General features: G+C 51.0%; 1 protein-coding gene across 1 annotated transcript in view; it reads left to right on the plus strand.

Annotated features, from left to right (window-relative positions):
• The first annotated feature begins 21,799 nt into the window (after window positions 1-21,799).
• Window positions 21,800-23,959, plus strand: part of HS3ST3B1 (heparan sulfate-glucosamine 3-sulfotransferase 3B1) — a 41,126-nt gene continuing 38,966 nt past the window's right edge. Inside the window, exon 1 of the mRNA XM_059732192.1 lies at window positions 21,800-22,504. Within this exon, the coding sequence (XP_059588175.1) occupies window positions 22,008-22,504 (497 nt within the window). The 5' untranslated portion in view covers window positions 21,800-22,007. The remainder of the gene's footprint in view (window positions 22,505-23,959) is intronic.

Raw genomic sequence — 23,959 nt, forward strand, 5'->3', positions numbered from 1 at the left:
ATCCAGAAGGAGAGACAGCACTGCAAGAGTGAAAGGGATGGTCTCATATACTTCAGCATTGGAGGGGGACTTGAGAGTGTTTGTTTCTGGTCCTGGCAGCACCAGGCTTCCCACAAGAGGCTGGCCAATACTTTCATAATGCAGATGCACACTGGAATTGATTCAGGTTACACTGGCAAACTTCATCCTGGCATTTACTAACCTTAAACTTTTATAGTTTTATATTAAATATACACGATATAATATTCTATATTATTATATAATATAGAATACATATCTACATTAAATATACAGTATATGTTGTGCATGTCAGTGCCTAGTGTAGCTCTAAAATAAGCTCTTTTTTAATGTTTTAAAAAAAACACAACCTGTCTGAGAGTCCTTTGTCTAAAAGCAAGCAAGAGAAGGAAAGAAAACCAAAATGTACATTGCGCTACAGATCTGAACAAACCTCCAACCTGACAGATGAAGGTAGGTGAAAAGGAAAGGTCAGACAGTGTCAACGTATCTATGTCTTCCACCCCCATGTCTTCGTGGCCTGTTGAACAGGAGCTCACTGTCATGTATTCAGGACCGAAACGCAAATAGTTCTCAAAGAAATCTTTGGATATGAACTTATGTGACTGCCGGTTTGGCTTAATATTGGTTGCGGACAGAGGGATTTCTTTGTATTTTGAGAATCCAGAAAGATTAAGATTTGTGCCACTAGCACAGGCCAGAGTTTCCCAAACCCCTGGGCCACAGCCTGGTACCAGGCCACGAAGGGTTGGCTGCCAGTCCACAGGAGGGTTGGCTGCCGAACCAGAAGTCCGGAAGTGACTAGCATACTGCGGACTTTTGTACTGAGTATAAAAAAAAAGGTTGGCTGCCAGTCTACAGTGCCAGTCTGTGGCCACTTCCGGTCTGCAGTTGCCAGTCCGTGGTCTAAGAAGGTTGGGAACCATTGGCATAGGCCACTCAGGACTATTTTTTTGTTGGACAGAGATAGTACACTATCCAATAAAACTAGGAGGAACTTGAAATGGAGATGCAAACAAGGTAATTAACTGCGCGGTTTCTCCCACTGTTTCAAAGAGAGATAGTAGGATTGCCTCTGAAGTGGAGAAAGTGTTCAGCTAAACAACAAGAACTAGGCTCTGAATCTAGTAACCTGGCAGATCCTGGCAGATTGTACTACTTAGTGGATCAAGGGCCCGATAGAGATCAAGTGATTTTTCTGTTGCAAAGAGCTCATAAAGACCAAAACAGTTCAGAATGCTTTCTTGTTTGAATGGATTCCCCTTGAAGTCTGTGTGGGTATACCTTGTGGACTCACATGTAGGTGTTTGCAGACCTATGCATGTTAATATTGAGTAGCACCCTCTCTGCACCATAGCTGAGAATCACTGCTCTAGTTTGACATTGCAAACTTGGCAGGTGCATACTGCCAAGGGAATTTCATAATTTTTTTAATCACTTTTCATTTCAGATTTCTTCAGATGAAATGCGAGTGGAAACATCTCAGTTGGACTTAAAGGTTGTAAAAACTTTCTTTTTTTAAACCAAAATTAAGTGTTAGCTCTGATAAAAGCTAGATTTCATCCTTTAAAGAGGAATTCAATCAGAAAGCCCAGCTTAGAGGAGTTCATCTCTCTGGATCCTATGCATTCTTATTTAGCATCCCAACCATATAACTAGCACCAGGAGTCCCATCACAATGATTGCATGATAGACACTTCCCTTCAATATCAGTGAGGAGGATATTGGTCCTCAGCCTGCTTAAATAGATACTAAGTTTGCTGCCAATGGGCAGATGATTATGCAATTCCATAAGGCAGTTCAATGTAGAATTTCAGAGCACTTTGCAGGGAAATTCATTGCACTGGCAAGTTTCCTGGAACAGAGGTAAGTGTTATACCCTATTTTACAGAGCAGGAAATGACAGCATGGTAAAGTTAAGTGATTTGAACTATTTCAGATAAGAAGGTAGTAGTAAAGTCAGCAATAGACTCCAGGTCATCCCGTGTTCCAGCTACTGGGCCATGTGCAGTATTCCTACCCTTAAATAGGGCAGGAATAGCATCTCCTGATTATGCTCTATAGTTGAGGAAGTGAAGTCCCACAAGTAGTTACTTTTTTTTTTCTGCAAGAAGACTGAAGCAACATTCATTTTGGTGCCTGCATCTCCCCAAAGAAGCGTATATGATCCAGTTGGTCTCTCTGCTTCCTCAGTTCTTAGCTATAAACTGGATGCGTCTACGCGTTCATTAATACACAGTAGTTACTGCACATTTAGTTTAGTACTTGCTTTATGAAGTACTAACTAAATGCACAGTAACTACAGTTTCTGCTCAGTAATGCCAGCGCACAATTTTTTGTGATGCTTATTGCACAGTAGCCTAATAACACAGCGCAGTAGCATATTAGCACAGTTTTTGACCAGCACGCTACTACCCAGTGTTATTAGGCTACTGTGTGCAGTAAGCATCCTGTGTAGATGTGCCCACCGTTTCACTGCATGCAGCAACGCAGCGCAAGTATAAGACAGACCATCCCATCCTACTGAGAGTCAGATCACACAGCTGGGTTTTAGGAGATTTAATCAAGAATTTGAAATTCTCGCTGTTCCTTTATTGTCACTGAAATGTAACTCAGAGGATTTTGATTTTAACAGTCCCACTCCACTGGGGGTTGGTTCTTTATTTTAGCCACTTAGTGGAAAAAAATCTCTTTGCTGGAAGGGGTTGAAATGAAACATTTAACCAAATGAGGTCACTGCCTTTATTTTCATTCAGAAGGGGCATTCTGAATAGACTCCCCAGCCCACTTCAAAAGATTGTGGCAACATGTCCACTGCGGTGCAGGTCATTCATGGACACTACAGGAGATGTGAAAACATCTGCTAGATCCATGCCTGATTCTTTCAGTACAGTTACTCCTCTTGCTAATAATTGTCTGTGTTCTGTCATCTAGAAAGCGATTTTGTATGTCTCCCAGGTATTCTAATGCTAATTTGTTTAGTTAAAAAGAGAAGAGGCTAAACAGATGTGAACCATTTGGTTAGGTTGTAGTTCATTTGTTAGGAAGTGCAAAGCTTCTTGGCAGGATATTAAATATTACCTCGGCTATTCACAAACACTTCATATTTCAAGAGAGGAAGGGAGGTAAGGACCGCACTCAATAAATCAGGCTTTTCAAAGAGACAGAAAAAGGCAAACATTTGATAAATCTGTGTCATTATACTAAGAGATCAAAGAGGTTTACATATGTATTTATGCAACTGGCAACCTAGGAGACAATAATAACAAACATAGATCTCTGACAGCTTTACAAAAATAAAAATTAGCCTGTTCTAATCTGTAATTATCTGAAAAATGTGCGAGGTAGGAGGTTGTTAGCTGCAAAGCGTTTACTTGTTAATGTTGATATGATGAGAGAATGTTAATCATTAATACTTATATTAGATCCATAAGCAAGAAACTGCAGAAGTCACTGTGTTAAATGTATGTGTGCACTTAATATACAGACATGATTTTGTGTACACACAAATCACAACACAATGCACGCACTGTATTTTATCAGAAATAAAAATCAGCAGGGAAACAAGAGGTTCATAATGTGCTAATTACCATTACAATATTCCAACAGAAGCTCTGTACAAATCAGCCTGAAGGATCTTTGGGAAACGTAAAGATTTCCATTCCTAACTCTTTTTTTTTTCTCCAATTAAATTTCAAGTGTATCTTATTGCTTCTGGTGCACAGATCTTTAGCCCTGAATGAGCCCAGTTATTATTCTGAAATTAGACCAACTAACTTTGTACAGCTATACAAATATAGAACCAGAGACTGTAAATTTTAGCAATTCAGTAAAAGAAGTTTGAGGATCCAAAAAGAAGGTCACAAACAATGGAACAGAAGGCACATCTACACAAGACACTCCTTGAGGTTAGAGCTAACTGCTGTGCAGTAAGCATCACCGTCTACATGTGCAGACACTTATTGTGCAGCAATTGGCTCTAATCGCAAATAAATTTGCTACCTGCAAATGCAAGTAGCAAATTGACTGGAGATTACTTACTGCTCTGTAGCACATGTGCACATGCCTGACTGGGAGCAAATATGCTCCCAGTCAGCCAGGCAACGTGGGGCAGGAGATTGCTTCTTGCCCCCAGGAGTTGCCTGCTGCCAGGATGGGCTCTGCCACTGGAGCCTGGATGGGGACAATGCCCCCTGCCCCAGCATCAGGGAGCTCCCAGCCCCCACCTCATGATCATGGGGCCAGGACTGGGAGATCCTTCTCTCCCAGGGCCAGTTCCACAGTTGCGGGGTTGCCGGCCCTGCAACTGGAGAGCTGGTGCTGGAAGAGAAGAATCTCTCAGCGCTGGCCCCGCAACTGTGATTGGAGCTCCCTGCTGTCAAGGCAGGGGGACATTGTCCCCTCCTGGGCTACAGTGGTGGAGCCCACTCTAACAGCAGGTAGCTCCCAGGGGCAGGAAGCAATGTCCCAGCCCTAGCCAGGAGACAACTAACTCCTGACCCTTGGCCTCGAGCTCCCCCTGGCTTCTGCAGGGGCCTAGTACTGGGCTGCAGAGAGCAGGAGCAGTCTGCTGTTAGGAGCAGCAAATCTGCTCCCACATCCCTGCATATGTAAACGCATGCCCAGAACAGTTTACTCTAGAATAGTTTACTCTAGAGTAAACTACTCCCAGATTATTTGCATGTGTAGATGCTCCCAGAGAGGAGGAACTAAAGTAGCATGTGTATTGTAATTAAGGACAGAATTTGGCTTAGGATTTGAAATGTGTCCGGAAGAAACAAGCAGCAGCACATTACACTGAAGATAAGAAAAAAACTCAGTCAAATGGAAATGAATCCATGAACAAAGAAATATAAGATACAGAAATTAGAGAAGGAAAAGTAGTATTATGTCATCTAGTCTTTTTTGGCCAAAGCTGGGTTGTTCTCTAGTCTCCTATTCTCTAGTGCTGTTTTAAATGACTTAAGCAACTTGGTTTCTGCTACTTCCCATGGGGAACTTCCACAGTCTATAGATTTCACTGTTAGGAGACTCATCTTGACAGTCAGCCTATATTTTCCCTTACTCGGTTCTATCACATCACTCCTACTTATGCCTCCTTGGAGCACCCTAAACACTCTTCCTTACTAAAGTCAGTGCAGTTAAGTTAGCAGTAAATTTGGCCCATTGCATTTGGAGAAAGAAGTATAAAAACTCCACAGAGACAAATTAGGTTGATTTTGTACTGGTCACAGATATGCATATTCTGTACTTCTACTCAGGAAAGTAGCAGTGATACACACAATCTAGCACACATGCCTGATTGTGTTTTCATCATGCTTGTGAGAGAACAGCCCTGCTAAACTAATGAAACAAAAGGGCAGGGCAGAACATCAGCAGAACAATTCCAACTGACAGATCATACTCCAAGAGATTGCTGCAGTTATTTAGTGGGGTCTGAGAGTTCATTAACCATTTCCCGGGTGTAGCATGCACCATCTTCTCTTTGTCCCTTCTTCTCAGAGAGGTGGTTGGGGGTTGAGAAGTCACAAAAAAGCTTACACAGTACTTTTCTTGCCAGTGCCTGGATCTTTTTTCATTCTGATTAGCTTATTTACAGTGATATCAGACCACCCCCCTATCAGGATGACCCAGGTATCTAAGTATTTTGACAGCAAATTTTGATTAATTGGATTTGCATTTGATTTTTATGTCCGTGGTCTTGCCCAGTGTAATACTGTGCCAATCATGTTGTTGTTTTTAACAACAAAGTCCTAAACAGCCTGGGGCCATGCTACCCAGTAGGTACCTCTGTCTTCATTACCACAAGGCTGCATCCTTGGAGGCACATGGGTTTGGATTCTCTTAGGTTATGAGACTGCCAACAGGCAGTTCATGTCAGGGACAGGACTGGAAGGGTCACAGCCCAGGGAATCAGGAACAGGTAAAGTCAGGGAAACAAGAGTCCAAACTAGAGGCAGGAGTCAGGGACTTAAGAGCAGGCAGGTCAGGAGGCAGAGGTCAACAGAGGACCAGGACATAGGCAGATACCCTGTGTAGAACAATGGACTAAGGAGGAGTCAGGAACAAAGGGCAGGGATCCAAACCAGCATCATTAGCCAGGGGGTCCAGAGCAGGCAGATGTAGCTGTATGGGACCAGGATGTAGGTCAGGGGCAGGCAATTATTTCGGGAGGAGGGCGGCTTACCCAATTCTGGCAGGCTGTCGAGGGCCTCATAGGTAGCCCCGCCCCTTGAAAGGTGCCCTACCCCCTGGTCACCATCTTGGGACCAGTGTTCCAGGGCCAGCCCTGGTGGGGCTCAAAGCTGGCAGGGGTCTGTGGAGCCAGGCTGGGCTGCATCGGCAGGGAGAGAGGGGAACTGGCCCGGCTCCATAGAGCCCCTGCCGCCCTGCTCTGGGCCCCACCAGCCCTGGGACACCAATGCGGGCCCCGTGCTCCCGCTGGCTCCTGCACCCACTCACACCCAGTGTCCCCCAGCCCCACGGTACAGGCGGGGGGCAGTGCACAGCCTCGACCCCCTGCTTGCCAGGGGGAAAAAGCTGGTGCTGAGTGTGGGGAAAATTAGCCCCTTGCCCGTCCCATAGCTGGCGCTCCCTGCTGCAGGTTCTTGCATCCCACGCAGGGCTGTCTAGAGCAGGCACAGGCAGCCCCATGCAGGCTGCAAGCAGCTACAGTGTGAGGTGCTGACCCCACACTCAGCACCAGCTTGTAACCTGGCCCCACTGCCAGCCTGGGCTCCATGCCAGCTCTGGGCTCCCCCATCAGCGGCAGCAGCTGTGGTCCCCCCGCTTGCCGCACTAGGCAGTGTTGGCTGCTGCTGGCTGCCTGGAGCTTGCACGCTGGGGTGACAAACACTGCCCAATGCGGCAAGTGGGGGGGGGGGGGGGCGGCCGCAGATGCTGTCACCACGCGCAGCCCCGACAGGCAAGCCTGGAGCTGGCACGGGGCCCAGGCTGGCAGCAGGGGCGGGTTACAAGGTGGTGCTGAGCACAGCGGGGGAAAAGTGGCCCCTCGCCCGCCCTGTGGCCAGCGCCCCACGCTGCAGCCACTTGCAGCCCATGTGGGACTGCCTGTGCCTGCTCCGGACAGCCCCATGTGGACTGCGAGCAGCTACAGCAGGGAGTGCCAGCCATGGGGCAGGGGAGGGGCCGCTTTTCTACATGCTGGGAAGGAGCCCAGGGAAAAGTTGAGCACAGGGAAAAGCGGCCCCTCACCCACCCCGTGGCTGGTGGTCTGTGCTGCAGCTGCTCATAGCCCACAGGGGTGTCCTGAGCAGGCATAGGCAGCCCCATGCAGGCTGCGAGTGACTGCAGCGTGGGTCACTGGCCATGGGGCAGGTGAGAGGCTGCTTCCCCGCCCCCACCCCCGTGCTCAGCTTTTCCACAGGCTCCTTCCCTGCCTGGGGTCCTCCCCTGCCCTCCCCCCCTTTTACTTGAGGTTCCAGCACTGCCGGGGCAGCCATATAGTCCCAGGCGAGAAGCCCCTGCTGGGGCTTCTAGCTGGGGGGGGATGGGGCTAGGCGGGCCCTGCTGTTGTGGGAGCCTGCTGGGCTTCCCCTTGGTCCTACTGCCCTTGGTTCCTGTCATTTTTGACAGGAACCAAGGGCAGATTAATATTTAATTTTCTAAATTTTTTAGGGGTCCCGTGGGCCGGATTCAGCCCATGAGCCGTATTTTGCCCACCTCTGATGTAAGTGATCATCTGGCTAGCCAGGAGCCAAATATCAGAGGACCCAGGTCTAGAGCACAAGGGGTCAAGGACCTGGCAAACCAGTCTGGAACCAGGAACAGGTGAGCAGTAACCAGGATGAAGTCAGGATGCAGGACCCCGGGCATGGAAGACCAGAAAACAACAAGCAGGATCAAGGAGACTAGGAACAAATAGGTGGGACTGAAGAAACAAAGGCATTTCACTAGGGGGAATGCCATACTGGATCTGGTATTGGCAACGGGGGATGACATGATAGGGGACCTAAAGATCGGTGGCCATCTGGGGGACAGTGATCACCTAATAATAGAATTCTTCATAAGACGTTGAGTGGGTAAGGTAACTAGTAGGGTGAAAGTGCTAGACTTTAGGAAAGCCGATTTCAATGAACTCAGGCGATTAGTCAAGGACGCGCTGCAGAGTAGGAGTTTTGAAGAGATGGGAGCCCAGGAAGGGTGACTGTGCCTTAAGGAAATGATCCTTCGGGCACAGAGGGGGACGATCCCGATGTGAGGAAAAAGAGGGAAAGGGGTCAGGAGGCTTCCTTGGCTGACCAGAGAAATCCAGGGCAGCCTACGGGCCAAAAGGGGAGCACATAAAAAATGGAAACAGGGAAAGATCACCGAAGAGGAGTATACCTCCTCTGCTTGTGATTGTAGGGAGGCAGTTAGACGGGCCAAAGCTACCATGGAGCTGAGGATGGCAACCCAAATAAAGGATAACAAGAAATTGTTTTTTAGATATATAGGGAGTAAAAGGAAGCCCCAGGGAGGAATAGGACCCAAGCTAAATGGGCAGAAGCAATTGGTGACAGACAGGGGGGACAAGGCTGAACTCAACGAGTTCTTTGCCTCAGTGCTCCTAAGTGAGGGGCACGACAAGGCTCTCACTGGGGTTGTAGAGAGGCAGCAGCAAGGCACCAGACTACCATGTGTAGACCCTGAGATGGTGCAGAGTCACTTGGAAGAACTGGATGCCTTTAAGTCGGCAGGCCCAGATGAGCTCCATCCGAGGGTACTGAAGGCACTGGCTGACGTCATTGCAGAGCCACTGGCAGGAATATTTGAACGCTCGTGGCACACGGGCCAAGTCCCGGAGGACTGGAAAAGGGCCAATGTGGTCCCCATTTACAAGAAGGGGAGGAAGGAGGACCCGGGCAACTATAGGCCAGTCAGCCTCATCTTCATCCTTGGCAAAGTCTTTGAAAAAATTATCAAGGCTCACATTTGTGAGAGCCCGGCAGGACAAATTATGCTGAGGGGCAACCAGCATGGGTTCGTGGCAGGCAGATCGTGCCTGACCAATCTAGTCTCTTTTTATGACCAGGTTACAAAACGCCTGGACACAGGAGTAGGGGTGGATGTCGTATACTTAGACTTCAGGAAGGCCTTCGATACGGTATCCCACCCCATACTGGTGAACAAGTTAAGAGGCTGTGATGTGGATGACTGCACAGTCCGGTGGGTGGCGAATTGGCTAGAGGGTCGCACCCAGAGAGTCGTGGTGGATGGGTCGGTTTCGACCTGGAAGGGTGTGGGCAGTGGGGTCCCGCAGGGCTCGGTCCTGGGACCGATACTCTTCAATGTCTTCATCAGTGACTTGGACGAGGGAGTGAAATGTACTCTGTCCAAGTTTGCGAATGACACAAAGCTATGGGGAGAAGTGGACACGCCGGAGGGCAGGGAACAGCTGCAGGCAGACCTGGATAGGCTGGACAAGTGGGCAGAAAACAACAGGATGCAGTTCAACAAGGAGAAATGCAAAGTGCTGCACCTAGGGAGGAAAAATGTCCAGCACACCTACAGCCTAGGGAATGACCTGCTGGGTGCCACAGAGGTGGAAAGGGATCTTGGAGTCCTAGTGGACTCCAAGATGAACATGAGTCGGCAGTGTGACGAAGCCATCAGAAAAGCTAATGGCACTTTATTGTGCATCAGCAGATGCATGATGAATAGGTCCAAGTAGGTGATACTTCCCCTCTATAGGGCACTGGTCAGACCGCAGTTGGAGTACTGCGTGCAATTCTGGGCACCGTACTTCAAGAGGGATGTGGATAACCTGGAGAGGGCCCAGAGAAGGGCCACTCGTATGGTTAAGGGCTTGCAGGCCAAGCCCTATGAGGAGAGACTGGGGCACCTGGACCTTTTCAGCCTCCGCAAGAGAAGGTTGAGAGGCGAGCTTGTGGCTGCCTATAAGTTCATCACGGGGGCACATAAGGGAATTGGTGAGGATTTATTCACCAAGGCTCCCCCAGGGGTTACAAGAAATAATGGCCGCAAGCTAGCAGAGAGCAGATTAAGATTGGACATTAGGAAGAACTTCTTCACAGTTAGAGTGGCCAAGGTCTGGAACGGGCTCCCAAGGGAGGTGGTGCTCTCCCCTACCCTGGGGGTCTTCAAGAGGAGGTTGGATATGCATCTAGCTGGGGTCATCTGAACCCAGCACTCTTTCCTGCCTATGCAGGGGGTCAGTCTCGATCTATTGAGGTCCCTTCCGACCCTAACATCTATGAATCTATCTATGAATCTATAAAAGAGCAGAGGGTCAGAAACCCAAAGCTAGACAGAGAGACATCTGACTTACTGAGTTGCTTGCTGGACACCGGAATGGGTGCAGCTTACAAGGAGGCAACTGGGGCCAGGAAGGGGTGGTTAGGCCACTGGCCAGTTCATGTAATTAGGGCCAGCTGGTGACAGTTTGGCTAGCCTGCTTCCCTGGCCCCTGACAGTTTCCTGCAGGAGTCCCTCTGTGTATTCCCCACCCCTTTTGTCCCTGATTCAGTGTAGCCCTTGTCAACTTTCCAGTGAGGCATGCTATAAAGCACTTTGTTTCCCCTGATTTAAAGGGAAGGGGCAGGGAGGGAAGAAGAACAGAACTCCGAAGCTGGTTAATGAAGGCAGAGGCAGAAAGAAAACATGGATGATCCTGGTTTGGCTGCCAGTTACTGTATTGGAGTGGGACAGTATGGGGCCCTGGGGTGTATTTGAGGATTGGCAAGGACTGTTGAAGACATCCAAGATTCATGTTCAGATATGTTTTGTTTTGTTGACAGACAAGAATAGATACAAGATAGACAATAGATTGATAGACAAGAGTAGATACAAGATTATTTGCTTTGGAGCAGTACCTGTGGGACTCCATCAGAGCTGCATTTGGTTATCCTTGGCATTACTGCCTGCATTACTCCCCTACTCTAAACACTAACAAATAGTCCCCCCACCTTTGATTTCCTTTGAGTTTACTGATGCAGTAAAACCTGTACAAGTTTCCAGATTGATTGAAGGCCAGTGCCAAACGATCCCAGTTGACCAAAGTCAAGTCTTAAGGTCTCCAGGGCAGAGGCTACACGTTAGATCTGAACAGAGAGGACAGAAATCATTTCTGTAACAGACACTGAAGGGTTGCTTGCTTACCGGACCAGAGGGTGCACCACAACAAGGATCTCTTAAAAGACACTGTCCTGGAGCAAAGGAAATGCTTCCCAATGGGAACCCTGTACTCAGGGCAAAATGAAGCTGTCCTGTACAGGGGCACCTTGATAGAGGTAAAGAATGGAAAAACCATGGCCAGGGGTTTGAAATCAGAGAGACGGTTAGGGAAAGGCTGCAAAAATCCCAGCCCCAAGATTGGCTGGGAGGGTTTCTTTAAAAGGGGGGAGTTTTTCCCTGCCGAGGGAGAGGGGAAAAGAAGGGCGCGCTGTGGAGAGAGGGCTGTGCAGCCCAGCTGCAGTGACTCACCCCCCAGAGCCATGGGGAGTTGCTGATGGGTCAGAGGAGCACTCACAGCCCCAGGACTTGAGCTGGGGTTTTAGAGGGAGTGAGGTGATCCCTGAGAAGCACATGAGTTTGCTTGTGGGGAAGCAAACCTCTTGTTTAGTGCATGTGCATAATTTAAAGGAGGCGTGCGCAGCTATGGAAGCCCGGCCCAGCACTTCCCTGTTGCTCAGGCAAGGGGAGGCGAGACTAGGGGAACTGGCCCCAGTTTGTCAGTGTGTGCATGATCTAAAGGAAGGGCGCAGGCTGCAGGAGCCCAACCCAGTGCTCCCATGTGTTCACCTGTGGGACAAGTGTATCTGCTTCAGCCTGCAGCCCGAGTTGCACGACGCACTGTGCAGGGGCCGCAGCCCGGGGCAGCGCACATAGTGTGTTGCAGGGACCCAGACGTAGAAGCAGCTCCAAGCAGGGCGGTGATGCCTGGGCTGGCATGGGAGGACCCCAGCCATGAAGGACCCACCATAGTGCGATGGGAGGAGCTGGGGATTGTGCGTAAATTCATTATGAATAAAGGTCATTAGCAGTGTTTATAAATAAGTATCCATTAGCTCATGTTGTAAATATTAAGCAATTAATTTATTCATGTTTCAACGTATAATTACTGTTTGCGCTTCTCCTTTAACCTATATCACACCTGAGAGCTTATCAGTTTGTGAACCCCATAGGCACCCAACTGACTCTCCATACCACCAGTGCTCCTTTTGTCTACTGTATATAGAGTTATTTTGGTAGCCATTTGTAATTTGTATCCGCTTTAGTTATATCTTGTTCTGTATATAATTAAATTGTATATAATTAAATATTTGTAAATAATTATATCAGTGGTTGCAAAGGGTTTGGAAGTGTAAAAAGGGCCCTCCCTGCTGGAAAGCCCCGTTTCGGCTCCTAGGAGAGCCAAGTGAGGCTTACGCTACTGGGCACCCCAGGATTCCAACACTTGGACATGGCACATGGGTAGTGCCGTGTGCCAGGGATACATTTCTTTTGAGTAAATGCTTTATTTTTTTACTGAGGAACTGCTGAAGACAGATTCTACTGTATCAATGTCTTGGTGATAACTTATCTTAAAAGCCAAACTAAATTTTATACGATTCAAATCAATGCTCTAAGACAGTGGTTCTCAAACGTTTTTTTTCACAGACCAATTGAAAATTGCTGAGGGTCTCGGCAGACCACTTAATAACCTTTTTTTGTTGTTGTATAAATCAAAGCACACAACTCATATTTTAATATCAATAGACTTACCTTTCTAATGCGATGGATGTGCCTGGTTTTTTTGAGCAAAGTTCTGGGAAGTCAGGTGTAATGTTTGTCAGCTTTAGCCTTAGGTCACCTTTCTGCGGACCACCTGAATGGAGTTCGTGGGGCAGTGGTGGTCCACAGACCACAGTTTGAGAACCTCTGCTTTAAGGCCTCAACCACCAACTTGCTGTGACATTGTATTGATTTTATCCTTATTATGCATGTGTACATGCAAGGAGCTGCAAGCTGTTTTGAGCAAAATAAGTTGGGTTTTTTTTACGTTATGAAAGTAAGAACAGAAGCCAAGTCTATATGAGGTTGCACACAGGGTGTGTGTTTGCTCACTATTGAGCTACAGAACATCTACTGGCCCCTAAAGAGTCCTTACAAATATAAAGGAACATTAAAGTATGAAAAGTTGTAACAGTTTCCTACCTAAAGACAATCCAACCTGGACAAGGACAGGCCAGTTTACATAATATGTTGATCAAGAGCTACCAATAGTATTGATTTAGACATTGTCTCTAGGAATTCTCCCATCTAATTTAATTTGCTCTGAATTGCTGTCACAATTACTAGAGTCAGCCTGCTGATGTAGTAAGCAGCATGCTGGTGTCTACAGTTCTAAGCCACATAGAGAAATTAGGAAGAGATTCAATAGCTTTCTTCTACATCTGTATTTTTCCACAGCTTGTTTCCTACCATCACTGGTGCTGGGAAAATAATCTGCTCTGCAGTGATGTAGAGAAACATTTGGAAATATTTCGTAATTTCACACAATACTTGAAGTGTGAAAGAATCTCATGCATTAAGTTCTTCAGTGCTTCAAGTGAAGAGATTAGGGTCCAGAGGACAGGGCACTGGCTAGGGCTCAGAAGACCTACCTTCTACTTCTAACTCTGCTACTAACCTGCTGGCTGAGTCACTTCACCTTTCTATTTCACTCTCCATTCTTTGTTTTTGGGGGTTTTGTTTGGTCTTGTCTAATTATATTGTAAGATCTTTGAGGTAGACTATCACCTCATAGCACTAGTACATTATAATCACTGCTAACTCCTATGTAGTGCTTTCATGAATAATATCAAATTGCTTTGAAAAGAGGATCAGGATCATTTATGCCCATTTTACAGATGGGGAAAGTAAGGCTTAAGACGTGAAAGTGACTTACTGAAGATGCCTCAGAGAACAGGTAACAGAGTTGGAAGTAAAATACAGGTTTTCCAAGTCTTAGTCTCTCTGTCTGCTAAGCCACACTGCTCTGAAAGGAAACCTACCAGTTTCCTAATTTCAGGTGAGGTCTCTGGGTTCTACGTTAAATACAATAAGCAAATGTGCTTTTAATCAGGGAAGAATAGTCATATCAAAATAAACAAGCTCTGTCTAACTATCACACCCAGAGTGTTAGTTTCCCTTGACTAAATTTCTGAATTCTCCATCTGCTTTATCAACTTCCTCAGAAATGCCCTATAATTCATTTAAATCCCGCCTGGACAAGCAAGTGTTTAGTTTGATTTTTCAAGCTGTCCCCAGTCGAGCAAACACATATGCTTCATTTTAAGCAGATGAGTAGCCCCATGGCTTAATGTATGCGCTTAAGTACTTTCCACGTGAGAAACATCATCCTCACAAGCTTTGTAAGACTGATCCCCAGTATCTGTATTAGCTCCAGCAAGTGGGATACCATGATTGTGCCATGAGTCAGTAACTAGACAGTAGACTTCAGAATGGTACTTATGATAAGTGGGTGGTTATATTCCTTTTGAGACAGTAATGGCCACTCTTTCAGCATGGTATTTCTGTGCACATAAACCAGTTTCAGAATGGCTGAAACTGGTTTAAGATAAACCTGGTTGAATGTAGTATCAGTTAAGTAATCAGACTTAACTGATTTGGGTCAAACCAGTTTATAAAACTTCTGTCCAAGACCCCTTCCTGCTTTAAGTTAAATCAGAGTCCCCCGGTATGCTTTGTAGCCCTGAGGCTGGACTGTGCTGTCTGCTCCAGAGAGCAGGGCTGGCCCTGCCCCTCTGCTTCCTAGATGGAGCAGTGAGGGCTGGCTGATGGGGGCTGAGAGGGGGCAACCCAGTCTGCAGAGAGGGGGACTGCCCACTCCAGGCAAACCCTGGCTGGGGTCTGGGGCCAGGGAGGGGGTTAAACACCCCTTCTCCTAATCAAACTTACTCCTGGCTGCAGTTGTGGACTACAAATCCCAGAGGTGCTTGGAAGCATGAAGAGGAAATGATGAGCAACTCTGCAGAGTTCTGCAGTTGTGATTTTGAACTACACATCCCAGAGAAGCAAACACACAGCTCATAATGGATGTGCCAGAGAGCAGTGCTCTAGTGCCCCGCCCCCCGGCTTCTGGTCTGAGCTACTGCAGGCATGTGGCTGCATTGCCTGAATCAAAAGTAAATGTCTGTTCACTTCTGTTTCAATTTAATCTCTGAAGTTTAGACTAACCTGCAAAAACTGAATAAATTCAGCCTCAGGCTTTTTGACTGCCTGCACTTAGCCCTGGGCTTTATCCCTGCTCTGGGGGGAAGCTGGAAGCAATATATTTTGAACTGCTGAAGGACTGCAAATTGCTTGCTTTATCTCTGTGGAGCAGACTGGAGTTACCTTAACATGAGCTAGGTAGCATGGCCCAGAGTTAACCCTCATCTGAAATAGCTTAACTTTGAGATGTTCAGAGGGCACTTAGCATGAGTTAACAAGTTTTAACATGGGGACACTTGCATTTCAAATGTCCTTAATACAGTCTATGTAATATGTAACTTCACCCTAGGTGTCTTCAGAGCATGCCTATCAGATCAGAAACTGTGTAGAAGTCAAAGGCAGCTACCACTTCCTTTTAAAGCAAAAAAACAACAACAGAAAAGGAGTTCTTGTTCCCTGCCCTTTATAGAAGGTTCAAATCCACTTCTGATACCTCCTAGAAGACAGCCCTAACTAGCAGGTGAGAGGCTATTCTGGGCCAGAAGGAGTGGGGGGTGATATTCTTAATCTCTCCTTTTGAAGCTAATCTATTTAGGATAAAAGTTAAAGATTCATTAGGCCAGAGAGAAGAAGCAAGTGTGAGAATGACACTGACTGTAACCTTGTGGTTAGAGCACTGATCTGTGAGAAGGGAGGTCTGGGTTCTAGTTTTTCCTCTAAGGAGTGTTCAATACAAAATGCATGAGCAGTTCTTGGAGAATGAACATGAATCTTGCTATCAGGTGACAGTCTTGCTCCATGTCTGCTTCCGGTAAATGTTAACTCTTTTATGCAAAATAAGAACATCCCCCAAATAGGTCTTATAATTCTGTCCTTTAGGCAGGGGGAAAGATGTGGGTTTGAATCCTCTCTAGGTAATTGAGCCTGATGTTCTACATCCTTGATGGGTGCTGTAACCAATAGACCCTTGGATAACAGGGACATGGTAACTTCCCCTCTGATTGTGCTTTAAAGGAAAAGTGTGTGACCTGCTCCATTTTTTTCAAAAAAGGGCTCACATGCCTACCTGTATCTGGACAGAAGGTGGCACCCAGGGCAGGGCAGGATTTAAGGGACATGCTTGTCCTCACCATTTCCCTGTTAATTACCCTGGGCAACTCACTGCTCAATGTTCTCATTTCTGTGGATCCCGTTTTGTGGTGCCTAACTCTCTTCCCCAAACAGTGTATAAAGTATTTATGTATCTACCCCAAGACTCTGGATTGTGCTACAGGGACCATAACCCTGTGTTACAGCACCTGTGTTGATCTGGACGTAAATGACTTGTCCCAGGGTCTCAAAACAAGTCTATAGCCATAGGCGGTGGAAGGCTGGAGGTAATGGGTCTTAGCCCCCACAAATATGGGGCAGCAGGTAGGGCCGGAGGGCTGCCCGGGTGCAGGCTCCAGGTGGCTGCAGGGGCAGGGACTGGGGGGAATGGGGCCCTGGGGCCAGGGCATGTCGTGGGATGCTCAGAGCCCAGGCAGCTCATCCACTGGCATGGGGGGGCTCCCACTGCTGTGCACACCCTGGCAGATGCCCGGGGGCATGTGCCCTCCAGATTAGTACATGGGGCAGAGGCAGGCTGCCTCTGTGGGCTGGGCTCTGTGCCCTGCTGCTGATGCCTTGGGAGCGGCATGATGCCATGTGCCTGCCATACAAGAGGCGCAGAGCCCAGCCTGCAACAGCAGCCCTGCGCACAGATCCAGGAGGTGCATGCCCCCAGGCCTCTCTCGAGGTGCACACAGTGGCAGGAGCCCTCCCCGTGACCCTGGACAAGGTGCCCAGGCTCTGAGTATCCCATGACCCGCCCCGGCTCTGGGACCCCATTCACCCCTGCCTTGGCCTTTGCCCCACTCCCTCCGTCATCATGGGAGCTTCAATCTGCCCCCCCCCCCTGCCTCTTCCCCACAACAGACTTACCTGCTGGTAGGTGTGTGCGCATGTGCATGCAAACATGCATGCGCTCAGCCCCTGCAAATAGTATTTTCTCTCTCCACCTATGTCTAGCAGAACAGAGAACGGAAGCAGGAAGCAGGAGATCCAGGGCAGGGGGGTGCAGTGGTGCGATTGTACCCTACTCTGATTCGTTCCACCTAAACTTTAAAACCACCTGCCTGGGAGGCGCAGCTGCATTTCTATTCAGGCAGTGCTAAAGGAGTCGATTGACTTCATGTCTTATTATAATGTACCTGATTTCTGCTAATGAATCGCTCTTTTTTAATGATCTTGATGTTTCATTAATCCAGTTATCCTTCCTTCTGCAGTTTTAGTGTGTTAGCCATTCCTGGTAATATCTCTCTTCTGTTTCACAGCCCTGCTGACTGTTTTAGCTAAAAACCTTAACTCAGGTGTGGTAACATTTAACTCAGGTAAATATTAACTCATGGAAATGATTGACTGGAGTGTTGGATGCACTGTCAAGATGCTGAAGGAAGCTAGATTTTGTTTTATGAATCAGAAGAAGAGACATGCATTTAACTATCTTGAATATAGGGTTAATAAAGCAATAAGTTTTGACTGCTTTTGCCTAGTTTGTTGTGTTTTCAAATTTAATATATAATCTAGCAAATCTGTGCACATTCAGATATGGTTATATTCATGGTTGCTTTAATCTTAAACTGAAGAATATAGCCACAGGCCCCTAGCATATTAGTAAGGCTTGTAGATTTCTGTTTTATTTTCTACTTGGAGAAAAGTGCGTTGTGTTATGTGATGTTGCAATACATCATCTGCATCCCGCTTTTCAAAATCCTAGGTCTGCCCATGGAACCAGGGTTTCATGATCCCCAGACCAATTCCTGGACTGCAAGACTGTACTTCCAGGAGAGCAAAACAGTGAGTTTGGACTGCATGAGGTAGGAGCTGTGGGCTTTCTCAGTGCTCAACATCATCCCAAGGGGAACAATTAACAAACAATCAGGCAAAGAGATTCTGTCTTTATTCTTCCCAAAACACATGCTCTATCCAGAATGATAATCCAATGTTATCCCCATTTTTCTTATAGTCTCACTATGAGCATTCAGTGAAATGCTAGGAAATGTGATATTTTGGGAGCTCATTCTGATAGTATGTGGTTCTTTAATACAGCAGGAAAAAAAAAAATCCCAGCGTGATCCAATGGCAGGAAGCTCAAGTGAGACATATTTAGACTAAAAATAAACTGCAAAATTTTAACAGCATGGGTAATTAAACATTGCAAAAACTCGGCTAGAGATGTGGCGGATTCTCCATTGCTGAATATATATAAATCAGGCCTGACAATATCTTTCTTTTTTTTTCCTAAAGAGATGCTGTAGCTCAAACAAAAGTTATGGGCCTGATGCACACATTATTGGATGAGTTTCCTTAGTGGTTTGCAAGAGGTCAGATGAAGTGATGCTAGTGGTACCTTCTAGCCTTGAAACCTATGAATCTATTAATATTTTCAGTATGAGCTCTGGGTCGTAGAGCACATTTCTATTCTGGCAAATGGATATTATTGTTTTGCTATATGTTTTTATGAGCATTTGTAAAATGCTTTTCTTTAAGGGATCTTTACTAACAAAAATCAAGATGTTTACATTTTAATATAATGTGAAATATTTATGATAAGTTTCAAACGCACAGACATTTTTTTTCCTGATACATTAAACATACCAAACAAATCCTGATTCCATACTTACTCCCTTCTTGGGATTCATGCCCATTCAAGCACACTGGAATGACTTTGGAGCAGACATTGAAACAAAATGTAAATGACAACAAAAGAGCGGTCATCTTTTGGACCTTATCTCAACTGGTAACATTTCCCTTGACTTTAATGGGAATGCTACCTGTGAAAGGGCTATGAGAGAGGGCACTTCTCAGTGCTATTATTTAGACATTATTTCTATCCTGTGTACAGGCAGCTTGCTGATGTACTGGGGTTCTGTACTATCCATCATGTGGAAGCCTGGATAAATGTTCGCTAAATGCTACTATTCTTTAAAACCAGGCATCACTCAGTGTCAGTTGTCCCAAATCCCAGCTATTCGTCCCACTGGTCATTGCTTCGGTGCCATTCTCAGCCCTGGGAAGCTGCTTAGCTCGGCAGGATGAGAAGAGCAAACCGCTTTCAGGCTCCACACCGGTTTCCACGAAGTGTTTGACACAGGCTTCCTCATCTGAACCTGGGGTGAATGTGGCAGTGCCTGGATAAGAGTGCAACACGCCCCTGCCCCAGGTGTCCTGTTCCGTGGGGGAGGAAGCAGTGCGGAGGAATCCCTTTGAAAACCTTATAGGAGTCCTTCAAAAACAAAACAACCAACAAACTCTCAAGTGCAAACGGCCTTTCGCCGCTCCCGGCCTTGCAATTTTCCCGTGTCAGGCAGGGAAACAACCGGACACGTCCCTTCTCCTTCTCGGTAGGCGCAGACTGCGTCTCCCCGAGTCCCCTCCCGCCCCACTGCCGGGCCGGGGCACAGAGGCTTGGATGCCCGGCGAGCTCCGGCTCCCCCGCGAGGGCAGAGAAGCGGGCCGGGGCCGGTGGGGTGCACGGCGGCGGCGGCGGCGGTGGCGGAGGAAGACTTTTCGTCTCGGCTGCAGGACAGACGCCGCCGGCACTAGCGAGCCGGGGTGCGGGGCTCGTTGGATTTGGTTAATTAAAAGGGGCATCGAAGTGATCAGCTGCTGCCTGCGGCTGCTCTCCGGGCCGTCCCCGCCGGCGCTGCGGTCGGAGCCCCGGGAGAGGGCTGGGAAGGGAAGGGAAGGCGCAGCGCGGCAGGGGCCGGACTCATCCCTTTGCTCCCGGGCTTTGCCCGGCCGCTCCCTCCCCCGTGTGCTGCTCCGGGCCGAGCGGGAAGGGGCGGGGAGATGCGGCCCGGCGGCAGAGCGCAGACGGGACGGCCCTCTCCCGTCCCCGGCCCTGGGGGGCCTGATGGGGCCCCGCGGGCTGATTAGCCGCTCAGACGGCGCCGGAGTCCGGCGAGAGCCGCCAGCCGGGCCGGGCCGCGCCGCGCCGCGCCGCGCCCTGCCCCTCCCGGCCCGCGGGCTCGGCCCCGCCCCCGCCCGGGCCGGCGGGCGGCAAAGCTGCCCCGGGGGGAGGTCCCGCGCGTGCTGCGGGCAGGGGGCTCCTCTCTGCTCCCGGCCCAGCCCGGCTCCTCGGGGCCGTGTCCCTCTGCCCTTCCTGCTCCGGGCTCAGGGCTGCGACACCTCCCGTCGGGGGGGCCTGCGGCTCCCATCGCCGTCGTCGCGGGGGTCAAACCTTTGCCAGAAGCCGATGAGACATGACTGTGTGTGAGTCTGTGAGACTTCTCCCCAAAGATTTCAAGGGAGTTGAGCTCCTGCTAGAAACGAGCCTTGGCTGGTCGGACCCCGGCCCAGGGCCACTGATCCGCCCCCGGCACGACTCCGGGCGGGGAAGGGGCTGCTGGTGGCGACTGCGAGCGGGGGGTCCCCCCCCCCCGGGAAGCACTGGCCCTGCCCTCGGGAGCCGCGCTCTGGGGCAGCGCCGGAGTCCGGAGCCGAGCAGCGGCGGGAGGACAGCTCCAGGGAGGGCTCCTTAGCCTGCTTTTGCTAAAGGAAGAGATTCACCGCCCTACTACAGACTTGATACTTTCTCCAAAACCGAAACGTGAGGTGTTGATTTTAAGACATTAAAACGCGCACGGATTCCCTCCACCCTTCCAGCACGGCCCCAGACATTTTTTTTTTTGGGGGGGGGGGTGAGAGGGGTGTGTGTGACAGTGGGGGGATGAGCCCGTGGGGGGGGGAGCGGGTCCCGCCGCGCTCTTTGTGCCCGTCCGCGGTCGGGCCCCGCGGGGCTGCTCCCCGGTGCCGGCTCCATTCCCCCCCATCAGCTCTTTTCTGCTCCTAGAAAGTCTCCGGCGGGTAAAGGGCTGAGCCCCACCCACGGCTGCAAGCCGGGGCGCCGCGTCTCTCCTCTCCCGAGCCGACCTCGGGGAACCGGCCCCGGGAGGCGCTGGGCTGGGCAGTGGAGGCGGCGGAGCCGGCCGTGCCTGCTGGGGGCGCGCTGTTAAGTTTGGCAGCCGCTAAACACCGAGCGGCGGCCGGGACGATCCCGCGGGGGCTGCTCCCACTCCTGCTCCCGCTCTGCGCGGGGCTCGGCCTCCCCCCGCCCTATGGATGTGCGGAGCCTTCGTGCTGCCGCTCGGCTCCGTGCCCCTCCCGGCCGGCTGTGCAGCCCGAGCCCGCCAGTGCGCTGTCCCGCCCGACGTGCAGCCGGCTCCGGGCTCCCTCCCTCCCGCAGAGCTCCCGCACCCACAAACGAGACGGGCTTGGCCCCCGGCGCCCCCTCGTCTACCCGCGCTCCGCCCGTGCACCCTGCAGCCGGGCGGTGCTACGCACAGCGGGCTCCCCGCTCGAGGGTGCGCCCACCCCGCACTGCCCGGCTCTGTGCCGCCCGCGACTCTTTAACGCCTCCTGAGCCAATAAGGATTCCTCCTCATCCTCGCGCCCCGCCCCGTCGGCGCAGTCCGCCCTCCCGTTGGCTGCCCTGGCCGGCTCATTAGCATCCGGAGCGCGCAGCTTATAGGTCGGCGGGGCTGCCTGTCAAGGCGCCGCTCCCGCCTCTGCTCGCCGGGCTGCGGGGCTGCGGCGGGGCCGGGCAGTGCGCGGCAGAGCCGTCGGGGGGCCGTGGCGCCGCGCGGCGGGGGCACGGGCACGGGCACGGGCACGGGCACGGGCGATGCCGAGCCCCGCTCGCTGAGGCAGAACTGGGATGCCGCCCCGGGGAGCCCCGCCGCCGCCGCCCCGGCGCTAGCCTGTGCTGCCCGGCGGGGCGGGAGGCGCCGAGCCATGCTGCCCGGCCTATGGGACATCGCCTGAGCTGCTGCCGCCGCCGCCGCCTCGATGCCCCCGGCCCCCCGCAGCCGCCGCCGCCGCCCGCCCCGGTGAGGAGGAAGCTGCTGCTGCTCCTCATCATGCTCGTGCTCTGGCTCTGCATGTTCTACTCGTGCGCCGGCTCCTGCGCCGCCCTGCCCGGCCTCGTGCTGCTCGGCGCCCCGCCGCCCCCCCCCGCCGCCGCCGCCGCCGCCGGGCCCCCGCCCGGGACCGGGCTGTCCAAGCTGCTGCTGCGGGCGCCCGCCAAGGCGCCGCCGGACGAGCTCCCCGACGCGCCCAGCCCCATCTCCAGCTTCTTCAACGGCTCCGGCTCCAAGCAGCTGCCGCAGGCCGTCATCATCGGCGTGAAGAAGGGCGGCACGCGGGCGCTGCTGGAGTTCCTGCGCGTGCACCCGGACGTCAGGGCCGTGGGCGCCGAGCCCCACTTCTTCGACCGCAACTACGAGCGGGGCCTCGCCTGGTACAGGTACCCCGGGACGTGTCCTGTCCGCCCCGCTCCCGCCTCGTCCCCCCTCCACCCCCCGGGGCCGGGCCGCGCACCTGCGGGCCGGATCCGCCGCCGCGGGGTGTATGCGGGGGGGAGGGTCAGCCTCGGCTCCGCGGTGCCGCCTCTCGAGCCGTCCCCGACGGGTCCCTGCGGCTCGCGGAGACGGCCCTGGTGTCCCGGATCGGGCCCGGGGGTCCCGCTCCCCCCCGAGGGCGGCCGGTCTGCGGGGCGCAGGATCGGGCCCGCGGGGCTGGCTGGCGGGCGGGCGGCAGTGATCTCTGTCGGGGGCAGAGCGCATTGCAGCCCCGCGCGGATGCTCCGGGGCCGGCGGGCGGGGACGCTGCGGTCGCGCGGAGCCTGGAGGGCTCGGCTCCAGGAGTAGCCGGTCCCTTCCACCCCAGCTCTGGGGCTGGCTTGCGCCGAGCACAGCCCCCCGGGGCGCGGCACCAGCCGGCTCCTAGGCACGGCCGGGCTCCGTCCTCTCTGCGGCCGCTTCTCGGAGCGTTTGCGGGGATCCGGCGACTCGGGGGAGAAGCGCGCTGTGCGCTGCGGGGACGCAGCTTTCGCGCCGGGGGGAGGGCACTGCCGGCCCCGAGAGGAGCCGTGCCCGAGGCGCGGGGCGGCAGGTGGCGGGATCTCCACGGAAACCTGTGGGGAGAAAAGTTGAAACCGACTTGAGGAGCGGGCTGATCACCTGCAGCCTTCATCGGCCTCGGCCCCTCTTTCACCATCGAGTCCTGGGGCTGGCGGTCAGTGCGTGTGTGTGTGTACACAGCGCTAGAAAACCGCACCGCATGGCTATACCTATCGCCGTGTGTTATCAAATGTGTCCACCCCGATCTTCGTCTGGGCAGAGAAACCCCATGCTTTCCGGGGGAGGGGCGAGATTGAAGGAAAATGTTCTCCTCCTAACCTTGCCCTGCAGCAGGTAATGTAAATCATGAGCTTCACACTGCTCCTGAACTTGCTTGTCTGCATCTTGCAGCTGCAATTCGTTTCTCCCTTGGAAAAACTCACGTAAAAATCCAAACTGACCAGTGTTTCGACACTTTTGGGCAGATCATGTCCCAAATCCAAACAAAAAGACTCCTTAAAGTAAGGAAGGTTTGCATTGGAGCATTTCACCCCCAAAGGAGGGAAGCGGTTATCTTCCTCAGTTGCAAACTTTTTTTTTCTTGCCCTGAGAAGGCAGAAAAATAAAGTAAGTGAAGCTAAGTACAGCAAGAACAGCAATGCTTTAAACGCACATGTGTATGTGTATATATAAGTCATTTTTTTTGTACCAGCTATAAATATTTTGGGGGGAGAAAAACCCGAATTTTGTTTAATTCACATTTTAAGAGTTTCTTGCAGACTCTTGAAATGTTGGGATCTGTTGGGTCCCAATTCCCTCCTCCCCCTCCCCCCCCCCCCCCAAAAAAAGTAACAAAATAG

The sequence above is a fragment of the Alligator mississippiensis genome, chromosome 8 (assembly GCF_030867095.1).
Source record: "Alligator mississippiensis isolate rAllMis1 chromosome 8, rAllMis1, whole genome shotgun sequence".
Lineage (NCBI taxonomy): Eukaryota > Metazoa > Chordata > Crocodylia > Alligatoridae > Alligator > Alligator mississippiensis.